Raw genomic sequence first — 11,497 nt, 5'->3', positions numbered from 1 at the left:
GCGGCGGGCCTGCCCCTGTGACCCCGTGGCTGGCGCGGGGTCTGCGCTCGGGTCCGTGCTTTTTCTACCAGCTCTTGCGGCTTTCGGTTAGAAGCGGTTCTTCAGTATCTCCCTGAAACCCGTTAAACGGCTTCCTAGGAAACGAGGCTGACTTGTGCCCCACGTCGGCCCAACAGACGTAGCTGTTGTCCTAGAGTATTTTTTTTTACTGCTTTCGTGCGAGTAATCAGAGTATTTTTAGGCTTGCGTGAGCGAATAAGGTTGTTTTTTCCTCAAAACAAATAATTAATGGGTCAGTTGTAACGCGTGAATTGGAAAAAAATTATAAGAGCAGAAGTAGCCTGGCAGAAGAGAAACTCAGCAGGATTGTGTTTAAAAAGTAACTTGGCTCTAAATGGAATTTTGAGCTCTCTGTAGGAAGAACAGGTTTTGTTTTGCTGTTTTCATTTTTGATGGTGTGCGTATGCGCATTTAATGATCTTTATTGCAATTGTTTTAGACACCTGTTCAGATAAAGGAATTTGGTGCAGTAAATAAAATTGACTTCTCCCCGGTTCCTCCATATAACTATGCTGTCACAGCCTCCTCAAGGGTAAGTGGCTTTTCTGAGGTTTTTATGTTCTTGTCCTTCAGCTGGTATCATATGAGCTAACATAATGTCTTCTTGTTTTGCTAGATCCACATTTATGGTCGTTACTCTCAGGAACCAATCAAAACATTTTCTCGCTTCAAAGATGCGGCTTATTGTGCCACACACAGAGATGATGGCAATCTACTTGTTGCTGGCAGCGAGGAAGGTAGCATTCGCCTCTTTGACATTAATGGAAGAGCACCGCTGAGACAATTTGATGGTCATACTAAGTAAGACAGTCTTGGTTTTTTCTTTGTGTGCATAAGCTTGTTTGGTGTATTTACATGTGTCTGCTTTGTATGTTGCTGAAAATCTGAATGATATTGGTCTATGTTGCTTGCAACTGTCTCACGTAGATCTTACTGAAAATTAGATTTTTAAATTTAATTCAGAATTGGAGGGACTTTTTAAAATTCTAAAATATGGATTGAGCACGTGGAAGAATAACTACATTTTCTAATTTAGGTAAGTGTCTGTTAATATGTTGTGTAGACATAGTCTTGTGACTACACGGTGCTGATAACCACATTTTATTTGATGCTGGCAGGAAAAGAATTCTAAAAAGTGGCTAAACAAGAACAGTGAAGAAATATGCCAGGAAGAGCAGGAATCCCTTAAAAAAACAAAACAGAAAATGTGCATGATGGTGGGGTGGGGAAGGGGTTAGAAGGGGAGTTCTGATGTACCAGTGAGGAGAAGACAATGATAATGCTTAGATTAAACAGATTGCTGTGCTGTGGAAGACCAATACGTGTTTTATTTGCACAACAGATAAGTTGTTTGTTGAACAACAACAAACCCCCTTTCACAGGAAAGCACACAGGCAGACCTTGAGAGTGTTTCTATTTGAGGTCTGTAGTTGTAGATTGGGTATTATCTTATGTCCTAACCACTAGGTTAATTGTAACAAGATTTAGGGTATCTGTGTTTTCTGTCAAAGTCTTTCTCTGTTGGGCAGTTACAATGATAATACAGATTTAAATAGTCATTTTAAAGGACAAGAAGAGCGTCCAACCCAGTCGTACTTAAAAGTCACTGTTATAAATTTTTTCTAAAGGACGGTGCTAGTACCTAGATCTCTAAGTAACAAATGCAGAACTTACAGCTTTTAAATGAACACCTAGTAGACCTGTAAAACCTTTAAGGCAGATCATATCAGTGCTTAGGTAAGCATCTGTCAGCATGACCCTTTTCTGGCTGGAAATATAAAACCAGTGTTTTTAACCTGTAACGTGAGGCTTTGTAACTTCCAACAGTAAATACTGTGCACTTCTAAGTTAGAGAGAATACTTTAATAAGCTCTTCAAAGCTCTTCAAATAGACTAACTGTTGTAAAAACAACTATATATTTTAACTTTGGATATTGTTGACTTTGGTTTCTAGAGCTGTTCATGTAGTGGGCTTCCTGTGTGATAAATACCGAATATTTTCTGGTGGTGATGATTATTCATCAAATCTGTGGGATATTCCGAGTGCTACAGAAATCGTCTCATACAGTGAACATACTGACTATGTGAGATGCGGCTGTGCAAGTAAAGTGAATGCAGATGTCTTTATAACAGGTTTGATTTTCTTTTTTATATATGCTTCTTTTGTATTGAAGAAAAATGCAGATAGTTTTTTATACAGTAGGATCTTGTTTATTGTATTTTAAACATGGAGAATCTGTTTTCCTACTCAGTGCCTACTTTGTTGTTTCCTTTTTGCTTGCTCTTTAAGCTTGATGCTGATGTTTGTAGGGAAACTCTGAGTGAACTAATTTTTAACATCTTTTTGCTTTAGCCTGTTAGGGTTAATGGGACTGTTCTGACTGGCCTTTAAGTTTTAAGACAATCTGTGAACATATCCTTTAGTTGGGATTGACTGAAGTGTTTTATCAGGTTTCCGGAGAACACCAGTTCCATTGTAGTTTGTACAGCCCTGTACTGGCAGACTCAAAAATGAAAAGTCACGTGAGGAGTTATTTGAAACCAGTTGCTTTTGGTTTTCCTAGCAGTATCTTTCTATTAATCTGTGGTAAATTGCTGTGAAAAAACTAGTATTCCTTACTTCAGGAGGCACAAGAGACTAGGTTTCATCAGGTTGCCTGATATTTATTGTTATAAATACATTTGATTAATGGAAAGGAAATAAAATTAAGACTTAAATTACTTTTAAGGCCTAACATGTTGCTAGGGCTAGAATTAGAAGACTTATGTTGCCTGAAGGCTGTAAATTAACCAAGGTAAACAATAAGGTGTTCCAAGTGTATGGTTTAAAACTGTTTCCGTTTGGCAGGAGCTCCTTTAGATAGTAGGACGTGGCTGGTTTAGTTCCTGAAATAATTGACATGATGAAACTGAAGCTATTTACGGTGTTGTTTGCAGGTTCCTATGATCACACTGTGAAACTATTTGATGCACGAACAAAAAGTAGCGTCATGACAATAGAACACGGCCAGCCTGTGGAGAGTGTGCTTCTGTTCCCTTCTGGTGGGCTTCTAGTATCTGCAGGTACTTAGTAAAATCAAATTTCTTTTCTGTGGCCCTAATTTGAGAAATATTTCAGCTGATTCTTTCTTGTGCAGTGTTTTCATTTGGCAATGAAGTGGTAGGTGATGTAACAGCTGGATTTCTCAAAGATCTTCTTTAGGAATCTGTGTTGATTTGGAGGGTGAAGGTAGGGGTCTTTTTGTCTCTGCTTTGATTTTTCTTGTAGTTGGTTCAAAAGAAAAAGACATTTTTATGACAAGGTACAGACTTCAATTAGCCCAGTGCTAAAGTGAAGGAATAAACATACTTAAGAAGTTTGAAAAGATGGAACTGTATCTTTCTCTTAATGATGACAATGTTTTTTAGTCTCTTTTCGCCATTGCATCAGCAGTCCTGTAACACAGTGGTATCTAGACTATTTTTGGTAAGGAGTATGTTGAATCATTCAGCTGTGCCTGCAGAATGGCCTAAAAAAGAGCAAGGTTGTAGTGTGTCTTGTCCTAGGAGATAGTCATAATGGATGGGGATGGTGCGTAGGTACAGAAAATTCTGTGTTACGAAGGAGGCACTGTATCACTCTGTGAAAACTTCTCCTGAGAAGTGTGAATGTGTATGTATGCCGAACTGTTTTGTGTGTTTCCTTCTTACAGGAGGTCGATATGTCAAAGTTTGGGATGTACTAAAAGGCGGACAGTTACTAGTTTCACTTAAAAATCACCATAAAACTGTAACTTGTTTATGCCTGAACAGCTCTGGACAAAGGTTACTGTCAGGATCCCTGGACAGGTTAGTATATCTTGTGGCTTTGTTGTGATCTACATTCATTAGTACTTTTTTCCTTTGAAAGTTGTTATACATCAGTGTGAATCTCTGCATGTTTTTTGGGCTTAAACACTTTTTAACTGTTAGAGATATAACTTACTTGAAAACGTGTCTTGGGGCCAAGGTACATACTGCAATATGCATCAACCTTTTCCTCTTATTAGCCTGAACGTCAGTAAGGGTGGCATGTGCCATTTGGGAATGCATGTGGGGAACTTCTGAATAAGTGTTCATTTTCCTGAATCTCTAAACTGACCTTTGCAGTCTCCGTAAAGTAACTGTTCTTAACTTTACTTTAATATAGTTTAAATAACTGAAAGTGTATTAATATTGACCTTTAAAGAGACTGTTTTTTGTGTCGCTCTGCTGTGCTGTTGCTTTTTGTACCCAAGGGGCACAGGTAAAATATGTCCTCCTTGCTTTTTTGTTTGTTTGGGTTGAGTTGCTGAGTACTGGTACTCAATCTGTTGTCTCTGAGACATTAGAAATATCAAGTGGTCTGAAATGACAGTGGTCTGTTCTCTCCTTCCCTCCCTCCTTCCTTCCTGTACTTCTTAGGCTTCCTCAGGCTTTATGATTACAAAGCATAAGCTGAAGGATCACACGAGCTGTGCAGTTATTTGTCACTCAGTGCTCACAACACTAAAGTTCGTACTTGTTGTAAGATAATGTTTTGTTTTCCCATTTGTTAAATATTTCCTACCTTCAACCAAATCATTAAAGAGCAGCTGGATACAAGAATATCTATGGATTTACTTCTAGAAATTGTCAATAGATCTTACATTTAAAATTTAAGAACAAATTTGAAGAAATGCTGTCTTAATGTTTCCTAATAAGCATTCCTGAAGTCAGATAGTCACTACATCTGCCTTCAATTTCTTCTTCTGTCCGTGCCCCAGTTTCATCTTTTTTGGGTAAGGGTAATCCTTTCTTGACTTTTGTGTATCTTTTAACAGAACCTTTCTATTGCAGGAGAGGTAATAACTAAGAAGCTCAGTGGTAGTCTGAAGAATGCTTTGTATAAATACTCAGCTTCCTTAAATGATCTACAGAAGTTGAGAGTGGTGAAATTCCTGTAAAGTGTCTACAATAAGGCATTAGTAACGAGGTTTTAATCATTACTCTTCTGTATAGGCATGTGAAGATTTACAGTACTACTTCCTACAAAGTAGTTCACAGCTTTAACTATGCAACATCCATCCTCAGTCTTGCATTGTCGGTAAGTACATTAAAAATCTTTCTAGGCAAGGTAATTACTGATGCCTCCTAACTCACTGAAGTAATTAATTTTTGCTTTCATTGCTATTGGGTGTTTCGGAAGAATGCTGTACATGCAAAGTAGGATGACTGAATATATTCCTCCTGAGTTAAAAAAAAAAAAAAGCATTAAGAGGTTTTAAACATAATACATTCAGATGCCAGATGTTACCTGATTAGATCTGTACAAAATTGTGTGTTTATCAAGGACAGTATATATCATAGGGAAAGTATTCAGTTTAGAAGAGAAGCCCTTTGACTTTAAGAAGATTGTACTCATCTTTTGCCTTTCAGGAACCTTGTGAGTCCTCTTGTCTGGCAGTGATAAAAGAAAAAAAGTAGTTAATTTGCTGAGACATTTAGAATATGGTGTCTTAAAAGTTGTTGGTGTCAGGTGGGTCTGAGCAAGAAAAGAGGAGAGGGCATGAGGTATGAGCATAAAAAAACTTGTTTGCCAAGGCACGTGTCTTGGAAACAGAAAACAAAGACTCTCATTTCTCTGAAACATTTGGCCAGAAATTTGGAGGCTGGTACCACTTCTTAGAACAATGCTGTCGTCATGTAGTCACCTTCTTACATAGCCTCTGAAGGACATGTAAAAGGGACTGTGAGGGATCTTTACTACCTTTGCTACTTTACTATTGTCCTGCTCTTCTGGAACCTAGGGGAACGTTTGTGTGGAGGGGATGTCCTCCTTTCTTCATTTCCTACCTTATTACCTAGGGAGCTAGAGCTAAATGAGTTTTGAATTATTTTGGTTGAGGTGAAGAGTACAGAACTAAAAAAAAAAAAACCCATACCCTTTAAGACTCTACAGCAGCTGCAAAACATGCAATACCTGTTGTTTGGCATCTCTAGAGCTGTGTATATATCTCTTGAAACATAATCTTTTGTTTCCTATTGACTAAAACCCTTGAGTTTTAAGTGGTCATATGAGAACATAAGACTGGCTCTACTGGCTCAAGCCAAAGGCTGGTCTAATTCAAGATGCTGCTTCCAACTATAGCCATAAGTAGATGCATATGGAAAACTAAAAACAGAGCAAGTGTGTATGATAAGTTTTCTGATATTCTCCCAAACTCATTTTCAGATGAGAAATCAGCTCATCAGTGTAGTTTCTGTGTAATTCGAAGAATTTCTCTTACATAAACCTGCTCAGTCTCTCCTTAAGCTTGGACAAACTTAACCTTCACTAGATTCCTTGAGCTTGGACAAACTTTTAACCTTCATTAGGTTCCTTGACAAGGAGTTCCATGTTTCTGCTGCTTGTTGTGTGAAGCATTGCCTCGTTTTGTTCTATCTGAACCTTCATTAGCTTCATTTGATGCCCCTAAACGAGACATTGACCAGCTTATCTCCATCCATACCTGTCATAATTCTGTAGGCTTTTATCATATCCCTCCTCAATTGTCTTTTTTTCCCATGCTGAAGAGTTCTGTCTCAAATCAAGCCAATCTTTGATTGTCCTTGGGTTTTTTTGATTCTTTTATTCTGAATCTGCTATTGTTTTTTGAGAATGACTTGCATAGGATTTAAGATGTAGATACACAATGGATTTGTTCAGTGGCATAATGACTTCCTAGTTTTTATTTCTTCTGTAGTAATTCCTAACACTGTTTATTTGTTTTGTTTTCCTTACCAGCAGTTGAGCATTCAGCTAATGTTTAATGTTTTCATAGAATTATCTGTTACTATTAACGGGTCAGAACTCACTATTTTATATGCAAAGTCAGTGTTTTTCTCCAGTGCATAATTTAAAATTATAACCTTTAGCATCAAATACACGCAACCTTTGTTATGTAGGTGAAATTTATACCAGTGACTGGTATTTTGAACATGTTTCTCAAAATCCTGCTGTTCCATGATAGCTTTCTCATAGGTGGTGTTCATGTCTGCTGTATGGCATGTAATAGCCAAAGGCAGTCGTACACCATTGAAAAAAAACAAACAAACCAAAAAATCTGTCATAGATTATACTTACAGAAGGTTGTTAATGCGTATTTGAGCTTGCTTCACTAGTCAGGCTGTAGTCCCTCTAGGTATTTGTTAAAGGTTTATTAGATGGGTAATGTTGCTTACAATCAAAGCCCTGAAGCTGCCCCTGTTTTGAACAAGGTATTTGACCACAGGATCTCACAGAGGTGCCTTCCAGCTTAAGTTACTCTATGGTACTGTGCTTAGAGCCTTATCATGAAGCATAAGAATTTAAAAATCTGCATGGTAGAGCATGCATCATCAAATAAAACACTAGGTTCCTAACTCTGTGACTTCTTTGTTTCAGCCTGAAGATGAAACCATAGTTGTAGGCATGACCAATGGGGTGCTAAATATTAAACACAGAAAACCTGAAGAAAGGAAGGAAAAGTCTCGAAAGAAGAGACAACCAGCATATAGAACCTACGTAAAAGGAAGAACTTACATGCCAAAACAGGTATAGGGGTGTGAGAAAATGTATACTGAAGCACTCCTCAAAATTTCGGGGTTTTTTTTGGTGTGTGCTGAAGAAAGGGAAGGGATGGAAGATACAAAGACATACAAGCTTGTTCATGGTAATACATCTAATCCATTATGTGTGTGTGTGTCTTACTCTGAACTCGTCTTTCAATTCTAGGAAGATTTCTGTGTCAGTAAACCTGTAAAACGTGTTTTGAGGAAATACGACAAGCTGCTGAAGAGCTTTCAGTCTTCCAAGGCCCTTGATGCGGTAATGGAGGTAAGGCATTGTTTTTTGTCTCATCAGAGTTGTGTGCTGGGATCTGATGTGGATTTTTTCTGTATGTCAAACTAACTTTAGTTCAGTGTATAGCTAGAAAGGAATCAAACTTGTGTGGGTTCCATTTTGGTTTTGCTGATATCAGTGCTGTTTTGTGTGTAAAGATGTTGCTGTGGTACTAAACTCTTCTTATATATGTCCAGCCACCCATCAGGCTTTATACTCCTGAAGTTACGGTTGCAGTCATGCAGGAACTACATCGCAGAGGAACACTGAGGAGTGCACTTGCAGGCCGAGACGAGAAGCAAGTTAATCTCCTTCTTACCTTTGTGGCAAGGTATTATTTTAATGAGAGTTCTCTCTGACTATTTTGAGACCTGTATTTCTTAATAGCTTTTGCCACAGTCTCAACAGATCGCAGGTGGAGCACTGGCACTCTTGAAATCTCACATGCCTTCTGCTTTCTCATATCAAGGTCTGGGATTTCACTCACAGTACTGAACTAGTTTACCTGTTAGCGCAAAAAAATTTTGCTGATAGTATGAGACAGTATATTTTACTTTGGCAGACATTTCTATGCTTAGTCTATTATTTTCTGTTTCCTCAATGAAACTCGTGTCTTCATGTACCTGAGGTTTTTGCCAGTCCTCCAACCCACACTGCCTTTCTGAAAGGAGGAGGGTAAATACCACATGTAGCTTTTTTGACTCGCCTCTTTGACTGCTGTTCTGTGACATCTTTTAATGAAGAAAAAATTGTCTTTGTGCCTGTATGAGAAAGCTGCTTGTTGGTGAGAGAAGTGCAGTTGGCAAAACCAGTAAAATTGGGATGTCTTCTAATTTTGCAGGCGTGTGATTGAGCCTAGATTTACACCTGTACTGGTGACGGTTGCAGATATGATCACTGGTAAGTACAACTCAAAAATATTCTCAAAGCCATATAGCTAGCTTGGAAATAAGGTAAAAAGAGCCACATTTTTAAGAAACCAAACCTTTATGGGTTTGTTTATAACTATGGACTCAGTGTCAGGAGAATGATCCAAAAAGAGATATTGCCAGATAACTTTGACCACAGTAAGTATCTGATTTGCTCCGGCTGGAGGAAGCTCCTCATGGTCTCTAAGTATCTTTGATACTTCATGTTTCTATACTTACATAATACAAGTGACTTCTGCTTCTCCAATGAGGCAGAAATAGCATTTGAGGTCGTAAAAATTTCTGTTAGTTTCACTTACTGTTACTGTGAGTACATACCAGTAATTAACACTGTTTTCAGAACACCATTAAAGTTGTCTTATTTGTCCACAATGTTGGACTTGTGCTAGAATCCTTAAATGCATCTCTAACTAGCTAATATAATTTTCACGTTTTCATAGATATGTGGATTCTTAAGTGACTTTTTTCTTTACAGACATTTATCAGCCTGTGGTTGGACAGTCAGCAATTGTTGATAGACAATTCTTGAGACTTCAGGAAGCCATAGGAAAAGAGATTGACTATCAAGAGGAACTACTAGAAGTTTTGGGAATGATGGATACACTGTTTGCTACTTTTACTAAGAAAAGAGCTACTTACCTAGAAGAGAACAAAAGTAATGGTCTTACAGAGACCATTGAAACAAATATGAATAACTGACTGACAGCCATCACAACAAAGTGTCACAAAAATAATGTGGACTTGAAATACATGACCTGTTCTCCTGGTAACTTTTTGTAATAGTAACTTTCAAAATAAGCCCCTCTACGTTGGAAGTTCTGTCTTCCAAACTGTGTTTTTGAATAGGCTGAATTACTGAAGACAGAGAAAGAAGGACATTTACAAGATTTTCCATGCAATATTTTTCAAACAATTGAATTTTAAAGTTTTATTCAGAAGTTATGTAACATAACTTTGTGCATCCAGTACAAAGTCATTATTTGATTTAGAGAAACAGTCAACAATTTTCAGTTTTTATTTACCAAAAATAATTGAGGATTGTCCAATTTTAATGTGTCATTGTCCTTATTTAAGGTTAATATCCCATCTCACATGGGATTCCTTGGACTTAGGAATAAAACTATGTATGCATTTGATAAAACTTGACTATATTGTGTTTTCTCTCCCTGCTTCATCTCCATTTCAGTCTTCTATGAATTAATAGGAAACAGCAAAATGACTCAAGAAAACAAGTGCATGTTATTGTTTTGTTTAGTGCAATAGAAGAAATATGCTTATGTATATTGAAAAATTTGTTCGTTTCATTTTTTTAAAGAGTGCATATACATTTATGAATTATAATTCCCTAGAAAATAGATAATTCTTCTAAAGGGAAATTAATTCAAATTAAATTAATGTAGTGAGTAAGTAAAATGCATACCAGTGTGAAAATCCTCAGTTAAGTAAAAGAACTAAATTTTTGTGTAATTCTGTCACTTTCAGTGTACAGTAGATGCAATTTGAGTCTACATTGTTGTCTGTATGTATTTGAATACCGGGGTAATGGTTTATTTTAACTTCAAGCAGTGCTGGAGAAGGGCGGTATGCTTTGGAAAGACGGGTGTGCCAAAGGCTGCTCAACTCACATAGGATGACAGTAGGGTAGAACTTTGTCCTCAGTCTGTTTTCTGTGACTTGCATTTCCCCCCAGGCCTGGAATTTATTTGAGATATAATATGAATTTCCTGCAAAAGGAATTTGCTCAAGTGTGGCAGTGAAAGGTGGGTATCAGTGGTAGAAATAACTTGAACAATTTTGCAAGTTCTACCTAAAACCTTAACAATCTTTGACTGAAAAGTGTGGAGCAGTATCTGGTCTGCCCTTAAATTAATATGTGAGTGATACATGTTCCTTCCTGATTTGCTGGTTTTGAAGACTTAGGATGATAATAGGTAACAATAAGGAGCATATTCATGCAAACTTTAAAGTTTTCATTTCCTTGCTGCTTACTTTATTATTTTTATTTTATTTCTGCTAATGGACCTGAACTTTCTTTTGTCTTTTAGGAAATCTGTGTGCTGCTTTTAATTGTGTGACTTAATCAGGCAGTTATCTCTTAGCAGACCACACAAAATGAATTTTCTGAAGGGGGGAGGCTCTTCCTGGAGCCTCCTTATTCCGTGACCCTTAAGTAGCACTTAAGAGTTGGAGGTGGACATTTCTCTTGGCAGCCTAGTGTTCCACGGCTTGAGAACCACCGACCTTGACATCAAACATATTCTTAGTTCTTACTGGTGATATTCATGTCTAAAGTATGTATCCATTGTAGTGCCTCGAAGTTTGATGTGTGGCTAGCAGAATCGTAGGAAGAAGTTAGATTAAAATAGCAGATTAGTTTGATCTAAATTGGAGAGGTATGGATTTGATGGGTGGACTGTCCGGTGGGTGAGGAATTGGTTAGATGGTCGCATCCAGAGGGTAGTGGTCAACGGCTCAATGTCCAGATGGAGATTGGTGACGAGTGGTGTCCTTCAGGGGTCCCTATTGGGAGTGGTACTGTTTAATATCTTCATCAATGACATAGTGGGATCAAGTGCACCCTCAGCAAGTTTGCAGATGACACCAAGCTGAGTGGTGCGGTTGACACGCCAGAGGGACGGGATGCCATCCAGAGGGACCTGGACAAGCT

General features: G+C 37.9%; 2 protein-coding genes across 2 annotated transcripts in view; one reads left to right on the top strand and one right to left on the bottom strand.

Moving 5' to 3' along the window:
• The window catches only part of ANKRA2 (ankyrin repeat family A member 2), a 21,537-nt gene that overhangs the window by 9,133 nt on the left and 907 nt on the right, over positions 1–11,497 (bottom strand). The window lies entirely within an intron of this gene.
• On the top strand, positions 504–10,438 carry UTP15 (UTP15, small subunit processome component). The gene is made up of 11 exons (XM_009279923.1): positions 504–592; positions 677–861; positions 2,015–2,193; positions 2,998–3,123; positions 3,753–3,888; positions 5,059–5,143; positions 7,463–7,612; positions 7,793–7,894; positions 8,098–8,231; positions 8,742–8,800; positions 9,305–10,438. The coding sequence occupies exons 4-11, from the start codon at positions 3,051–3,053 to the stop codon at positions 9,526–9,528; spliced, it is 963 nt and encodes a 320-aa protein (XP_009278198.1). The 5' UTR covers positions 504–592; positions 677–861; positions 2,015–2,193; positions 2,998–3,050; the 3' UTR covers positions 9,529–10,438.

The sequence above is a fragment of the Aptenodytes forsteri genome, unplaced genomic scaffold (assembly GCF_000699145.1).
Source record: "Aptenodytes forsteri isolate BGI_AS27 unplaced genomic scaffold, ASM69914v1 Scaffold99, whole genome shotgun sequence".
Lineage (NCBI taxonomy): Eukaryota > Metazoa > Chordata > Aves > Sphenisciformes > Spheniscidae > Aptenodytes > Aptenodytes forsteri.
Note: the sequence above shows the minus strand (reverse complement) of the source record. Positions and strands in the feature narration are given on the sequence as shown.